Source organism: Hippocampus zosterae, chromosome 13 (assembly GCF_025434085.1).
Source record: "Hippocampus zosterae strain Florida chromosome 13, ASM2543408v3, whole genome shotgun sequence".
In the NCBI taxonomy this organism is placed as follows: Eukaryota; Metazoa; Chordata; class Actinopteri; order Syngnathiformes; family Syngnathidae; genus Hippocampus; species Hippocampus zosterae.
The window spans coordinates 9,856,512-9,873,939 of NC_067463.1; the positions used below are offsets into that span (position 1 = coordinate 9,856,512).

Below are 17,428 nucleotides of genomic sequence, written 5' to 3' on the forward strand. Positions count from 1 at the left end.
GATCATTTAAATCAGAGGTGTGTTTAAGGAGATAGACATCTAAAACATGCTGACACTTGTAAACTTGTCATCTGTGAGTTCATATTTTGGGAGAAGCTAATGTCTGCAGGCAATAATTACAACAAAATCTTTTTTTGTAGGAACAAAAACTTTTTTCCCCTCCCACTCACCTTCCAGGGGATCCCTGGTGAGCCCGAGCTGGCTGATGATATATCGAGGGATGTCCGCCTTCATCAACTGGCCCTCCTTGGCGTGGTCCTCCGCAGCCTCCAACAGATGGTAGAACTCTTCAGGATTAAATTCCTGTTACGAGAGCATAAAGACCAACCAGCATCAGTGTCAGAACGGATGCGCAGATATAAAAGCAGATTGGATTCATGGGTAAACTGTTAAAATTCTACCTTGCTATCTTGTGTGTGTGTGTGTGTGTGTGTGTGAGACCCAAAAATGTCTCCAAATACATTTATATAGGTGTGAAAAACAATTTACACATTCCCCAAGTGTTTATATCCGCTAAAAGATGGCAAAGGAAAATGACTTTCTGAAAACATCATTCATGACTAAATACTATCAGACAACAAAAATTCACATCTTTTGACTTTTTGTGTGGATGTACAGTACATACTGTTGTGGTCCCTGAGTGCACATTTTTTTTTGCCATTTAGCGCAACGTAACCAGCAATTCCAAAAGTGCAAGACAAATTACAGTCATAACATGCACAAAAAAACAATGAGAGCGTGTTGTACAACAGCCAACTTTAAATTACTTTTCTAAACCTATCCCTTGTTCTTGTTTTGTCCTGTGGGAATCACATAGTGATTTTGATTACAAGGCAGAGCCGGGGGGGCCTGCCGGGATCATTTCCTCCTGTGTCCTCAGACACACCCCCACGTCCACCCCCTCTTGACCAAATAGAAAAGACACAACAGAAGGATTAATCTCCTTCCCCTGATGGCTCGCTTTTCTCAAGGATCATATTTTTGTAGCTAACAGCCTCCCGACTGGCTGACATTTCCAACGCGGCAGACCTCAGCACTGACTTAAATACGAAAAGGACATTTGATCAGTGTCTTATCCCCACTAACCTCAAGAACCGGGACAAAAAAAAAACTCATTCGCATCTTGTCTGACCTCATCCACCCCTTCTCAACGGTCGTCTTGGCAACGGAATGGTGAGCCAAAAGTCAGTGGAGCGTCATCAGTGACAAACATGCGAGGCCATTCGTCAGTTAAGTGCTGCGTGTATTTAAAGTCATGACTTGCGACCTGCCTGCTTGCATGTACTGTGAAGAAATGAGCAGCGGGGGGGATAAACTGTTCAAGTTGATGGTTTGTAAAAACCATCTTGAAGCTATAAAGCACAACAGCATGTACGCCTGGTCAATATATATTTTTTGAAACACAAATCCAATCAAGCAGTGAAAACAAATCAAGGTATCCTTTTTCTGTTCCCCTGATACCAAACAATCTTCGTAACTGTATTTTTACACTAATTTAGCTCTTCTTTGATATTGACATTTTAACATTAGGATAAAAATATTACAGTCCGCTGTGAATAGAAATCAACATTAAAAAATTGGATTTAACCCTTTCATGCACCCTGTAACCTGATCACATGATAAGTTGCTCACTGTAGTAACCGCTGTGCCTGAACGCGTTACTTGGAATATTTGTCTCAATTGAGTTGTAGATACATTTATTATTTTCTCCAATGCAATTGTGGGTCTTGTTTTCTTCGTTTCTGTTAGCCTTAAGATAATCACGTATGCTAATGACAACTTTATTTATAGTTTAGTATTATCCATAGCCATGAACGCAATTGTACTAAGAATTGAAATAAGGCTCTCATGTCTGCGGACCCTGAATTACAATGCGTTTGGCACCCCTGGGTTATATGTTCTGTATTAAAGAACATGTGTTTTTTACTTCAGGTGTGATTTTGAATTTTGAAGAAATGGTTTTGTTTGTGTGTTAAGTAGCACCTTTGTACAATCTCCAGGCGAGAAAGCCATGGAAGCTTATTGATTAAGTTCAATCTATAAATACAACCGACTCTTCAAATAGCAACCTTGCGGTTACCTGCTGTGATATGCCGATTCTCATTACTTCAAGAGTCTCCCGCTTCCAATTGATTATTGACCGAAGCGGTGTCTGCAACTTGAAAAAAAATTAAAAAATAAAAGTTAGAAAGTCTCACCAAGCACTCCAGCAGCCTGGCTGGCCGAGATATGATGATAAAGAGCTTCTTGACCAACTCGATGACGAAGGTGAGCTCGGAACTCTCTGAGCGCTCGTACGCCTGTAGGCAAATGGAAATGAACGGAGAGTGAGCCAGTTTTGGCCATGGAAGCCAAAGAGAGACGGGAGGCTTTGTTACTGACGTCATGCAGGAGCTTCTCCAAGTTTTCTTGAAGTTCACAGAAGTAAACACTGGTAATGAGACCCTCTCTCGATTTGGTCAGGCAATCTCGAGACAGCTCGGCTATCTGGTGATGGATGAAGCTGAGGACGCCGTCAGCCAGAGGCAGAACGCTCTCTGGGGAGTAGTTGTGGATGAACTCTGCTAGCCTCTCCTCCATCTGAGCTGTGGCCTAGCGGAGGACAACACACAGATTATTCATCTATTGTCGTCAAATTAGTGGGATGATGAATCTCAAAAAGTAACTGTGACTAACTAACTAATCACTCGCCGCAATAGTAATTTTCACTGGAAACATCGAATGCAGGTTTTTGACCAACCTTTCTGAACGTGAGGGTTACTTCTTGGATGGTGATTCATACAAAGGGTTATAAATTTGACAAGCACTTTTGAAACAATCAATTTGCAAGCAATTGTTTGAAGGGTAACAATTATTGGAACATCAATGCGGATTTGTTTACACCTCCGTGGCGTTTCCCATGATATGCTAGCATTAAGCTGGCAGGCTTTCGTTAGGCGACATGTTTTTTATTGAACAATTTGGTGTCCAGAAAATAAAATGGTAAATATAAAGTCAGAATCATCTTTATTGGCCAAGTATGTAGAACACACAAGGAATTTGTCTCCGGTAGTACAGGCTACACTAGTATCATCATAAAAGGTTGATTGTCTTTTGCCGCTGCTGTGGGTAGAATCAGCAATTATTTTAAGGTTTATAATTATGAACATCTATGTAATTTCCGTTAGCCCATCAATGTTTTGGATTCTGAATTGGTATTCAGCATGCAGACTCGCACGAGATGAAATTATATTGGTTGATTGAACATTTTGGTGTTTAAATAAACAGTGTTTCATTCTCTTTTGTTTGATGCGTCGGTTTTACAGAAGAACTCCAGTGGGCGTGACAAACAGCTTGCGGGCGAGCATACTTTGGACTCTATTTTTGTGCCTAGCGTAAGTCGAGCGCGAGGTGTGGTCTAAATCTGCACGGAGGCGGCTTAGACCCAGTGTTGGTATGCGTGCGAACGGATTGAAAAACCCCCCCAAACAAACAAAAAAACCCCCCCGACATTTTGCAAGCGTTGTCAAGTCAAGTCAACTGTATTTATAGAGCACTTTCAAACAGCCATCGCTGCATACAAAGCGCTGTACATGAGCAATTAAACATATACAATAAACAATAAAACAAATTGGTAGAATTTACCAAACAGTAAAATCAAGAACAAATCTAAGTCATGCTGAGTCGAATGCCAAAGAATACAAGTGAGTTTTGATGAGGGTTTTGAAGATGGGCAGCGAGGAGGCTTGTTTTTGTGGGTGTGAACACAACCGACTTGATTTTGAATTAATCAAAGCAGCTCCTCTTTCTCTGTGCAACTTGCAAGGGGCATACTGACAGTCCTTGACATGGCGGAAAAGGAAAGTGATTTGCTCAAGTCTCGCAGCAAGTTAAGGCGCACAAAGTACACTTAAAAGGAACTGCAGATGATGTAAAGCTGGGTAAGAAGATCATAGATGTGAAGTGAGCACTTGGAGACCAATCTTCCACCCCGATCTTTCTTACACCCTCCTTTTGCTCTGGCGCAACCAGTGGGAAATTAATTGACTTATCGATGATTCAAAGGACTGTGGTCATATTTTCTAAATGAAATACGGTGACATCCACCATACATGTTCACCGAACTCAAAAAAAAAGCCTGTGCCCCGATCAAATGTAACCGAATCCCGTTAGACTAGCTGCACCAAAACTTAGATGTCATTCCAACAGGCATAGCGTTTAGATGAATTCCTGCCATCAAAATGTCAGATGCACCAAGCGACTGTCAAAGGGCCCACCCTCCGCGCATGGAAATTTCCAGCATGGTGCAGACAGATGAACCATTGGCACTGCACTGGCACAAAAATCAAGACGTGTCAGTTTTTATGATGAAACGCAGCTGTGCCATCTCCCAAAATAGAGCCATTTGTCTTTAATTTGAAGGACTGTACGACCAGAGTGAAAACTGGCACTAGGAAATACTTTACAAAATGTGTTTTCATACATTTAAGTGATTTAAGTGGGAGAGGTAAACTATGAAAATATTTTAATAATATTGTATCTCTATGTTGCCTAATTTAACCCCTTGATTGATTATCATAACTGGAAATGAATGGCAAAATGGAGATGCTGTCAGCTGTGGTGCTGTTAAGACTGGAAAGTCGACAAAAAAGCATGTGGTTAGACGTGGTAGTGACGTCACCGAGCAAGTCAATCCAGAATGACGATGATGAAGATTATGTATGCTGGAGGACATTTCGACTTGAACTGGGGGGGGGGTTCTTCTTTTTAACTTTTTGCCAACAGAACATCGGTCCCTGGCGATTGTCTCTCTTGTGGTTTACTTTTACAGAATGTAAGATTTTCTGTTTTTTAACTGACCAACTGAAACAAATGTGAATCGGAGGTTAACTGTAACCACAGCTGCACAGGTGGGAAAAGCTAGTTGCCCTTGTTGGATAAGAGTCAAGGCTCCAGGAATGCCCTTCACCCCTCCTCACATGTACTTTATTTGTAAAAACGGAGTGAGTCAAATCACTGCTCACTTCACAGCTTGTAATGTTTGCTTTTCAAGCCATTTGTGCCTCTGTTCCCTCTGCAGATTTGACTTGTTTTGTTTTCTGCAACAACCAGGACATCAACATGACACAGTGAATGTTTTTGTTCACAAACAGGAACTAAGGACTTGTTGGCTCCAGAATAGATTTGCATTCATCGACAGTAAATGTGTGCCACTTTACTAATGCCCTTCCGCAGTATATTAAATATGAATCGTTGTTTATTTATTGAAGTCACATGAAAGATTTGCTATTTGTAATAGATTTACATCCACATCCATAAAACATTTTCCACCATTATATGACCTATAACCTGCCTGCTTAGAACTGCCGTGTGGCACTGTTCACAACTAACCAATCACAATCAAACTCATGTTAAATCTTTGGTTAGCGCACCTGCCACCATTCAAAGTGCTTCTGAAATTCAGCTATTATCGTAAATGCTCCGAACATTTTTTTCCCCTTTTAGCGAGAGGCTAAAGCTTTTGTGCAAACAATGACTGCTATTTTCAACTGTTTATAATTTCCTCCACTTCCACATTATCTAAGGCCCCAAAACCAGCTGAAGAATAATGTTGTTTTGTTGTTTTTTGTTTTTGTTTTTAGTTGGAACTCGGGCCTTAGACACCATGGAGGGAATGAAGAAATAGCAGTCACAATTAGCACAAAACATTGAGGCTTCTGCGAGAATAATTAAGGGAAAAGCCGCATCGCATCCCCAGTTATAAGAGGCTGCGCACACATGCAACAATCTCAGGCGCTTCTTTTTACTCACAAGGTATATAGGTCACAATGAAATGGAAAAGGTGTAGGTGGAATGATTTAACAGGTCTGAGTAGATTTTACACCGTATATGCACTGTATAGAGTACTGGTAATTGATTCACTACATTTATGCCATGGCGAATATCAGTAAACCTGAGTGTGTTTTTATATGGAGCCAAGGCTTTGTCTTGTGTGTGTGTGTGTGTGTCTGACCTTGGGGAAGCGCTCCTTGTACACATGGTTCATCATCACTATTTCATTGTCGTAGCAGGATGGCGAGCGCCCCGGGCTGAGGAGAAAGAGACAAAGGCAAAACATTGCTCAATGAGAAAATCAAAGAGCGAGTAAAATATGCAGTTGGAAGCATAGTGGAACTCTTGGTGGCCCCCCCCCCCCACACTTGAGAAAAAGAAAATCATTCACAGCTTTGAGAGACATGCATTGAAAGGAGGCTCATAACATTAATATAATCCCTTTTTTCAATTTATACGGACACTACAATGGCACACTGAGAGGTATGAAAGAGCATATGATGATGAAAAGATGTCTTGTGAGCAAACATGCTATAGACAAACCTGGCAGATGGATGTGATATGAATAGTAACAATGAGGCATGTCAAGGTACACAATGGGGGGTGGCGCTGTGGCAAAGCCCGCACACATGCTGGAGTATTATCTAAAATAGGATCTGCTGAGCGGATTAATAGGCCGGCTGAGAGTTGATAAGTACTGATGTGTCCTATGTTCTCTAGGTACTGGGAGAAGATTTTTGGGGTGTGCAAGCAGGGAGCGTGAGCCTTGTACCCCTGGAAAGAAAGGAGGTGTTGCTCTCTCAAAACGCAGGGTGCAAGATTCACACATCGCAAGAAGGATAAGAAAGGTTTTGTTTTTTTTCTCCATTATGTGTCACAGAAATTGGCCTGGTAGTTTTGCGGCCTCCTTGACAGCGCTCGCAGTGTGTGTCTTTTCAACCAAGACTGCTGCGATAAAGATTTTTTTTTTTGGTGCTTTTATTGTCACTCGCAACTGCCTGCATGTACAGTATATTGAGCGTATGTGTCACCTCTCGATAGGGTAGTAAAATGAATCTGCAGCAGACAGGATACTGGTGGCCACCCTTTCACAATTTTCAGTGTCGCATATTTATCTGTATTTCATGGACGAGTCAAATTTTGTGTGTTTGAATGTAGCTCGCCACGCATCCCATATATGACGCTTGCAAAATCATCAGCATCACTTGGACTGGATTGGCATGGACACGTTGACATTCTGCGTTAATCTAATCTCCCTGAATATTAAATTTTAATTAATCCCAAATTACAGTCTGCCACTCAGTGTTGGTGCCATGACAGCAGTGCATCATCATCATAAGATAACACATAGTGTAAAGTACAGTAATGGTTTATATGCACACATCCCACATTTAGAAAAATGACACGATACTTGCTGTTATTTGAGTTAATACTCTTAAAAACACCTATTTGCGTTTGAACTTTGGAATAGAACCATTTCAGTCAGTTGTGTTTTCTTGCCAGAAAGTGATTATAATTCAAAAATGATTTGGTAATGATTTCAAAGTACATTTACCTCCCTTTCGAAGGACAAAAATAGCATCTGATCAGATTGCACAGATGCCATCACCATCACCACCTCAAAGCCATTGAGGGGCATGTGTCGTGCTTCGTTGCAATACACTGTGATGGATCATAATTCTAAACTCTTTCTTGATCATATTTGGCATTTCTGCTCTTGGTTTTACAAAATAATTTTTGCGCAATCGCACTGTGTTGCCATTTATTTTGGTATTTGCCGATTTACGAATTTCGAGGGAGCCTATCCTGGGTTAGTCAGGTGAAAACCCAACTATTCATATTTTTGTGCTCAGACCAAAGCCATGTCTAAAATAAAAATGTTTTTAATTTCAAGCATTTTCGTGTTATACAATTTTGGATTCATTGTATATACACTGTTCAGAAAATAGATGGATGCAGTTTGACAGAAATCTAAAGAGGAGACCCAATCACATTTTTTTGGCAATCAAACCCCAGTCAAAGTCAGTTGATTTTGAGTTTCAAACCTTTTGCACTTTATAGTAATAAGTCACCAGCGGTTCAATTTTTTTCAGTTGACACAATCATCTGAAAATCCAGTGATCGGACCGATATCTCATCACGCCACCAGATCGGGCCGGTCGTAACACTAAGTGCACAAATTTATGGAGAGGGACTGCGCATGGGCCAAGGAAGCACCCGTGAAACACTGGTGCAGATCTGGATGAAGTTGGAGACAGAGGAATTCATTTGTATTTTTTGCCATTGAGTTCAGCTTGTACTGGAGAAAGCAATGGGCCGCTGATTCAGCAGAGAGGGAATTACTGACATCTAGAGGTGCGAGGTGGAATATCATCCATTCCTCGTGATTTTTCAACGAAACGGGACATTTTGGACATGTTTTTTTTTTTCCTTGGCGGAGGTTTCACCTGAGGCTCCGAGAGCGAGGACGGACGTGCGGTGAGCGGCGGCCCCCGTCGTCATCCGTGATGCTCTCGGTGCTGCCAAAGTGCTTGGACAGGAAGTGCAGCTCGTCCATGGTGGGCTGGAAGGGCAGCTGGTGCAGACGTTCCTGGGACGAGCTGGACGACTGGACCAAGAAGAGAGAGAATGACTTTGTTTTATCTTTTGTTTTTCATTTCTCCTTTGATGCCGGTGAAGCGGCTAATAATTGATGAGAATGAGCGAGCGGAGAAGCGAGGAGGAGTAGGAAAGGAAAGCACATAGTGTACCATCATGTGAGTGGGTGCAAAAAAAAAAAAGAAAGAAAAACATGAACACAAGGTAGTATAGAGAGCGGTGAAGGAACAGAGAAAATATCAAGAAGGGCAGAAGAGCAGACGAACATAAAGGTTAAAACTCTGCAAGGAATAAAAGAGCCTCATACAATAAAAGTGGCCTGCTGCCTTTCGGAGGTGTTGAGAGCGGCTTTTCTGCCAGCTCAGCGGGGAAAACGCCAACCAGGATCAATAGGAGAATGAATGAGCGTGCCTCCCAATGGGATGTCATGCTTGGCATTGACCACACAATGATTTCTGCTGTTAAGAAAACTGCTCTCAGCCACTTGGATGCTGAAGAGTGCAATAATGACAAGGGATGCAGGAAGTCCGGTCACAGAAGCTTTCCCCGATCCTCCCCAATGGACATACAGAGGAAAACGCCACAGGGTCCTTAAGAAAGCAACCACACACAGTACAAATGTGTCTCCATAGCGTTCATCCTCATTTCAACCTTCATCTTCAAACGATTCCACAGTGCAGTGCCTACATCAGAGCACGCCAACACACAACATCACTTGGCTCCATTTAGAATGACTATATTCAAAATAAATTATCCATCCATTAATTATCTCTAGGGCGGCCCGGTAGTCCAGTGGATAGCACGTTGGCTTCGCAGTGCGGAGGTACCGGGTTCGATTCCAGCTCCGGCCTCCCTGTGTGGAGTTTGCATGTTCTCCCCGGGCCTGCGTGGGTTCTCCCCGGGCCTGCGTGGGTTTTCTCCGGGTGCTCCGGTTTCCTCCCACATTCCAAAAACATGCATGGCAGGCTGATTGAACAATCTAAATTGTCCCTAGGTGTGAGTGTGGGCGTGGATGGTTGTTCGTCTCTGTGTGCCCTGCGATTGGCTGGCAAACAATTCAGGGTGTCGCCCGCCTACTGCCCGGAGACAGCAGGGATAGGCTACGGCACGCCCCGCGACCCTGGTGAGGATGAAGCGGTTTGGAAAATGAATGAATGAATGAATAATTATCTCTAATGCGGGGTATGCCTTGGACAGACGGTCAGTCAATCACAGGGCACATAGACACAAACAAGCATTTACACTCATGTTCACATCCAAAGAAAAGTATTCAGTGAACCGAACACCGATGCCAGAGCACCCTGAAAAAAACCTCATAAGCTCAGGGAGAACATGCATATTCCACAGAAACAGAAATTCAAACCCTCATCCTCAGAACTGTGAAGAAGACAACCCACTAATCCGCTGCGCTGCCCTGCCCGGATTTACATGAACAAAATATACAGCAGATCTTTCTCATATTTACCAAAGAGAAGGTTAAAAGTGCCAGTTTTCAAAGAGGTTCTTATTTACGCTGTACGCTCCGCTACTTCCCGTTTCAGAAGAATTTATGCATGCATTTAGAGAAGACGTATGAATTCTCCCCACACGAGCGTGCACACCTTTCATCTGCTCTCATCAATATGCAGGGCTGAGGCTATGGCTAACCAGGCTAGTAATGGCTCCAATAGGCAAGAAGGATTGAAGCAGGAAGTGGAGAGGAACATGTATCGACTGCATGATGAGTGAAACGGGAGCTACAATCTAAGTAGCAGTTTATACAGCACGGTGATGACACACCAAAAAAAAAACAGGAAAAAAAACAGTCAAAAGGTGCCAAGGCAATAGCAGATTTTCAGTTAGCATAACGCTACACAACAGCTCATGACATGTCTGCCAAAGTGATCTTCTAATCACCTCTGTGCCACCCACCCCACCTCATTAACTATCCACACCAGAGGGAACACAGTGAGGTGTAGGGAAATTTATTCGAACACGTTGTGACTGTGAGGCACAATTCATTTCAATTATCTCTGCCCCACTTTTTTTTTCAAAACATTTTTTTTTTGCTTTCTTTTTCTTTTCCAAGATGACTGAGTGAACGCGCGCAGACAAATCAGGTCAGTCATTTTTTGGCGACTGATGAGGTATTATTAAGTTTTTGCATGCTCTTCTGTGTTTTAGTGTGCGCGCGTGCCGCTCGGAGGCTCGTGGAGCGTGAAGTGCTTTCAAAGCGAAAAGAAACAAGCGGAACAGGCAACTTCAGAGCACGACGAGATGAACGGCGTAACGGCAAGTGATTTCACACATGAAAATGTATGAAACACGCAAATGTCTTTAGAGGAGATAAATATTCATGTGCAGGACACAAATTATTTTTAACAGATGCTGAATTAAAATACAGTTTGCCAGAAGGAAAGAGGCACTTGAAGGCATGGGTGAGCAAATTATGGCCCGCAGGCCAAACACAGCCAGCTGCATTCGTTATTTGGGCCGAGCATCAAGAGCCCTGTCTTATTTGTTGCATTCATTTAGCCACCCCCCCCCCCAAAACTAAATAATTAAAATTTATCTTGTATTTTTTCTTGCTTGTTTAACTCAGCTAGGATAGGCAGCAACCCAAGGCAATGCAAGGTAAGGCAACTTTAATTATATAGCACTGTGGTCCCCAACCGCCGGTGCCGGGCTGCATAGAAAGAACTTGCCTTAATTCAGTTTTATTTATTTCGGAATACGACAGATGTTTTATTTTGAAAAATTACCGGATTCTCCGTTAAATACGTCTGTGTCACGCTTGACACACGTCAAGCCACGCTTCTCCGTCACGTGACCGATTACGCTAAAAACAAAACGCAGGAGCTCGCAAAATAAGTAAAAAAAAAACTGCTGGAGATCGCAAATGACGGTGGCCTTAAAAGTACGTTCGAGACAACTCGATTAAAGTTATGGCTGAATACTCTGAGATCGCCACAATATCACTGTTGCTATTTCAGACATGCTACCTGTGTGAGGCTGGGGCTTTCTGCAGCAACGGCGACTAAAACAAAATTACGGAGTAGAGTGGACATAAACCACACACTTGAGGTGTCATTGTCTCCTATTACCCCGAGATGGGACCGTCTTGTTGCAGAAAATCAAGCTCGGGGCTGTGGTGAGTCGTCATTTTAATGTCCTTTGAATTTGCGTTGTATCGTATTTTGAAGGCATTAAACATTACCATAGTGATCAGAGTGTTGCGGCTAGTTTAGACGCTCCTTGTGTTTATTATTATAGTTCGAAAACACAACAGTTTTCATGCAGCTCATACCATATTATTTTGTTGTATTATTTCCGCCACACCTTAAATGCCGGTCCCTGAAAATATTGTCTGACAAACCGGTCCGTGGGGCAAAAAAGGTTGGGGACCTCTGATATAGCACATTTCATACACCGGGCAACTCAATGTGCTTCACAGAACTAAAAGCACAACATCTAAAAGTGTTGAAGGGATACTTTAATCATTTCACAATTTTCAGCAGCAAAAAAAGTTAATATTTTGTCTACAATGAATTAGATACTTCATTATATTTAATGTACAAATTACACCTTCAAAAATGTATATTCTCACTTGCTGTCCACCGAAAATGACATCACAAGTACTCAGGGCTCAGGTCACGACCGATCCTGGCTCAGCTTGCAAACTTCACATTATGTTTTGTGCAGATGTTAAATTTTTCACAGACAGAACGACAATGGGAAATTTTGAACTGAGTATTACAATTTCAGAAAAAAAGAAAAAAAATTAAACACATTTCTATTCCACTTATCCTCACTCGTATCACGGTTGTGCTGGAGGCTATCCCGGCTGACAGTGAAAGGCGGGGTGCACCTTGGACAGGTTGCTACTCAATTGCATTGGACATACTGTACTTAATTGCTGTATACTAATAGATTTAAACATGTATAAATTAGGTTAGGTTAGTGTATGAATAGCAAAATACAGTAAACATATACATGTAGTACTGTATATGTTGCACTATGTGAGTCGCTGTTCTTTTGCTGACTTTCGGAGCTTCTTTTGGACCGTTTGCGGACTTTTTGCGGAATTAATTAAAAAAAAACATTTATGAATCTGTTTGAAAAAATCCGCGATGCACTGAAGCCGCGATAAACGAAACGCGAAATAGCCAGGGATCACTGTATATACAAACAGCCATGCTGCTCACTTGGCATAATCTCAAACATAAGTGTCAAGTGTGCTCTTTTAAGCCCCTTTCAGTAACTCTTACCGTTGAACTGGGTGTATTGGTGCCATATCCTGAGGATGGAAGCGAAGCCAGTGACCATCGACGACCATCAGGCCTGAGGGAGACAAAGAAAAAGAAGTGGCAAAAATGCCATCATGCGCTGGAGAGTCATTTTTGTTATCAGTTTAAGTAGCACACGCACACGCGCACACACACACACACACACACACACACACACACACACACACACACACACACACACACACACACACACACACACACACACACACACACACACACACACACACACAGTAGATAAAAGAGGACCAGTCCCCCTTTGCATGCGTGTTTTATCACCTCCTGTTTCACTGTGTATGTGAAATTAATCCCATCAACAACTTCACAGCGTTAGCCCTTCCCAATAAGAAAGAGATGCAAACCTTCTTGAAGAGGCAAAAGAGAAGTGGGCGGGACCACTAGGTGAGAAGTTGCGTGGGCTGTCCAATGGGCTGCTTCCTAGTGACATATAGAAAACGACCACAACAAGAGCTGTATCAAGTGGGGAATATTTTGTTTTCCCCCATTCAAAGTGGGAATAAAATTGTGAGTATATGATGAATATACTCACAATTTTTGGAGACATTTTCAACCAAAGTAAACAGACATTAGGTCATCATATTAACAAACTTGAGGGAAGTAAAAGTTGTCATTGCTGCTTGTAGAGTCGTTAAAACGTGCATTTTGGCAGATTATGATCCCAAAAAGATGTGTGGTAAATATCAAGTTTTTTCATCGATTTGTTTCTGCAAAAGAGTGCAGTATTCAGTGATCTGAGCATCTAAAAATAAATAAATAAATAATCACAGTAATGCCTTGTTACAAAGAAACTAGAATCAATGTTGTTGCCATGGCGATCGAAGAAGATGGACTACTTTTTTGCATCGCATGAAACGTCAACATGATGGTAATTCACAAGCAAATTATTTTCTATACTGACCGATGTGTCCAGGCAGTGGGGAGTGAGGCCTGGGCAGGGTCGGCGATGTACTGGTCAGGATGAGGCTTTTCCGGTTGCTCGTTCGGCAACTGCAACACAACCAAAAATTCATCACTCACTAACTGGTGTGACTCTTGTGTTTGTGTTCACATCAATTCGCATGAGCATACTTACAGGCGTGCTCATGTGAAAACATAACATGATGTTATTGAAAAATGAACCACATTATATCCGCTTTTACCATGATTTACACCCTATATTTAGAGTAAAAGAAACATTAAGGTGTGTAATATTCCAACCCTGCCATCCATTTTCTGTAGCGCTTGTCCTTATTAGGCTGGCAAGTGAGCTGGATTGTAATCATAGGGCAAGTTAATAAAAACTGCAATAAAATGAAGCTTTTAAAAAAAAAAATACAATTAAAAAACTATTGAAAACTAACAAAACCATTCTCAAAACTAATTAAAACTAAAAGAATAAAAAAAAAAAATTAAAGTCAAAGTGAGCTAAAAATTAACTACAGTTGTAACTACGACTTCCTGCAGCTCTTCACCAAATGGGCTCTTACACTATTTCTAACACTTTATTGCAGCAAATTGTGTTAAATGTTGCCCACTAGGGCTGGAAGAGGGGTTCTCCCCCATCTGCGGCCCCTTCTCAAGGTTTGTTTTTCCCCCAGATTTTTTTTTCTGGTTTTCCTTGCCTCTTTGTTGGGTTATATTTGTCAACTGTGGGCAATATGTGAAGCCTCTTTTGAGACTCGTTTGTGATTAAGAGCTATACAAATAAATTTGACTTGACTAAAAAAAAAAAGAAAAATCCCAAACTATTACAACTTTTTGTACTGACATTACTCATCCATACTTTTATTGATTAATCAATTGAGACCAGAAGACCTTTGCCCTTATCTTGTTTAGTAAATGTTCAAGGGAATAAAGACTTTTTGCTCCCGACTGGAACACTGTCCTATGCAATCTTTTATTTCGATAAGCTTGGTGGCGCTATATCCATGTGGAACAGAGAAAAATTCATGTCTGGCTTTAGTATCTCATTTGTTCAGTGACTCAACTGAAACTTGATGAATGCATCGGCCTGCTCCAGTTGTTTGGCTAGTGCAAGAAAAGAAACCACACATTTCTTCATATATCTCAAAGGAGACGCAAAGTCTGTATCTTTGTAAACTATAGCCCACTGTCTGGAAGCCCTCCCACATGTTCTCCTCCTTTATCTCTCTTTTTTTTCGGAATCTTGTTTGCTGTAGCACAGCGAGACATCAAAAAACCAGAGTGGGATTTTATCGGTGCCAGTACGCCTCTGTGGCTCTGGTCAAGGGAGCGCGTGTTCAGACTTGCAGAACGGAGGAGCGGCAGATTGAAATATTTAGGAGAAATGCATTAGCTCTAGATGTGGCTCGAAAGGAGGAGAGAGGAAGTAGATGATGGAGAGAAAGACAAAAATGTGAGGCAACTTCCCTTTATTGATGTCCATACAAACACAATTATTTTTCATTCCACTCCATACTTCACTTTCACATCTCGTAAATGTGCATTTACATTTGCCGACATGGAAAGGCTGAATCACTGGAGCACAGTCCAGTCAGGCTCTTGTGTAGTCTTGACTGCTGATTAATCAATCATCTTGTCTACGGGAGACCCGCACAGGAATCAACAAGTAGCCGTGACTCATTCCAACGTGCACAAGTGAAAATTTATATTTGTCAAACTTCACGCTGAGTACAAAATGCCACCATTATGACCCTACAATAAGTTTTTGCCAATCTGTGAAAGCTACGTTTTAAACTACATACCTCAGATATCCCGTCAGACCATGTGTGTCCATCATTGATGTCAAAGTTAAGGTAAAGTGTTTATTGGTTTTAACCGTGTGGGGGAATCCGTACACATTTAAAGTGAGACTTGAAAACAGTTTCAATCAAAGCAAAAGACCTTCCACCTTGACATTATTCGAACAAATTCAAATCAAAGGAGGTTAATGAACAACACATTTTCTTGATGTGCAATTAATTGACCGAGACGGAAGATGAGGAACAATGCCTCAGGAAGGAGGAAGAGGTGACGGCAGGGGAAGCGTGAAACCGTGGCAGCACATTTCAAATTGAACCCCGAGAAGGCAAAAGCTCTCGTATGTCTTCACAACAACGAGTAATAGAAATCACCAGACTGAATTTCAAAATGTGATCTCATCCCGCAATGACAACACCGCGAGTGTGCTGGGACAACAGAGTCTGCGTGTGTTTGTTTTATGTGCTTGCCAGTTGTATAATCCATCATAATCCATTGTGCAATCCATCATGTGAGCTCAGTGTGTTTGTGACAGAAGACTAGTGCTGTGGCCACTGGTGCTGTCAGGGAGATGGAGTGCGATTGATCGTGGCCAACTACGCATGCAGCCATTGTGTGGGGCGGTTGTGGGCTGCCGCTGAGCTTCCTTACACAATATCAGACTTGAAAAACTGTTCCTTAAACAATACAATTACATGAAAAAAGATCTACTTGTATTAGACTGAGAGGAAGAGAAAACGCACAGAATGGAACGGCTTATGATCCAAGGTATATCACATCATGTGTCAAACATGGCGGAGGCAGTGTTATGGCACTGGTATGTATGTTAAGTTTGGCAAATTGGGATTCGAGTGAGGTTGTCAATAAGTAAAAGATTGCGAATGTACAGTAACTAATAAGAAATCTAAGTGAAGTAATTTCAAAACTTCGATGATCTCAACTCCATTCACACACCTTCCTTTGAGGAAGCAGAGTATGGGAACTGTGGGGTGGGCTCTGAATCAGAATCATCTTTATTGGCCATATCCATATACATATATATATATATATCCATATATATATATTATATATATATATATCCATATATATATATATATATATATATATATATATATATATATATATAAGAGATTCAGACCACGGACGTTAAGACCCGAAAGCTCCTAACCATGCATGGAGGGTTCCATCCCAAATCCAGCACCCTGAGACTGTACGCAAGCCGAAAGGAAGGAGGCCGGGGACTAGTGAGTGTGAGAGCCACTGTCCAGGATGAAACATCCAAGCTCCATGAATACATCAAGGAGAAGGCTCCAACGGATGACGTACTCAGAGAATGTTTCAGACAATGGGGAACAGAAGATGAGGCGCTGGAAGAGGGACCATCATGGGAGGACAAGCCCCTACACGGGATGTACCACCGGACCATAACTGAAGTGGCTGATCTCAAGAAGTCCTATCAGTGGCTAGAGAGGGCTGGCCTGAAGGACAGCACAGAGGCGCTCATCCTGGCTGCTCAGGAACAGGCCTTGAGCACCAGAGCCATCGAGGCCCAGATATACCACACCAGACAAGACCCAAGGTGTAGGTTGTGCAAAGAGGCACCTGAGACGATCCAACACATAACTGCAGGGTGTAAGATGCTGGCAGGGAAAGCCTACATGGAACGCCATAACCAGGTGGCTGGCATAGTCTACCGAAACATCTGTGCGGAGTATGGACTGGAAACCCCAAGGTCAAAATGGGAAACACCTCCGAAGGTGGTGGAGAATGACAGAGCGAAGATCCTGTGGGACTTCCAGATCCAGACTGACAAGATGGTAATGGCGAACCAACCAGATATCGTGATCATAGATAAAGGGCAGAGGAAAGCCGTTGTAGTGGATGTAGCGGTCCCTAGTGATGGAAACATCAGGAAGAAGGAACATGAGAAACTCGAGAAATACCAAGGGCTCAGAGAGGAGCTGGAGAGAGCCTGGAAGGTAAAGGTGACAGTCGTGCCTGTGGTGGTCGGAGCA

The 17,428-nt window shown here is 42.2% G+C and overlaps 1 protein-coding gene across 3 annotated transcripts in view; it reads right to left on the bottom strand.

Annotated features, from left to right (window-relative positions):
- Nucleotides 1-17,428, bottom strand: part of LOC127613205 (microtubule-associated serine/threonine-protein kinase 1-like) — a 72,259-nt gene that overhangs the window by 18,001 nt on the left and 36,830 nt on the right. For all 3 annotated transcript variants that reach the window (XM_052084143.1, XM_052084142.1, XM_052084144.1), the window contains 8 exons: nucleotides 13,612-13,700; nucleotides 13,055-13,130; nucleotides 12,657-12,729; nucleotides 8,259-8,419; nucleotides 5,993-6,068; nucleotides 2,383-2,592; nucleotides 2,199-2,300; nucleotides 171-303 (listed from right to left, as the gene is read on the bottom strand). In XM_052084143.1, the coding sequence (XP_051940103.1) occupies nucleotides 171-303; nucleotides 2,199-2,300; nucleotides 2,383-2,592; nucleotides 5,993-6,068; nucleotides 8,259-8,419; nucleotides 12,657-12,729; nucleotides 13,055-13,130; nucleotides 13,612-13,700 (920 nt within the window). The remainder of the gene's footprint in view (nucleotides 1-170; nucleotides 304-2,198; nucleotides 2,301-2,382; nucleotides 2,593-5,992; nucleotides 6,069-8,258; nucleotides 8,420-12,656; nucleotides 12,730-13,054; nucleotides 13,131-13,611; nucleotides 13,701-17,428) is intronic.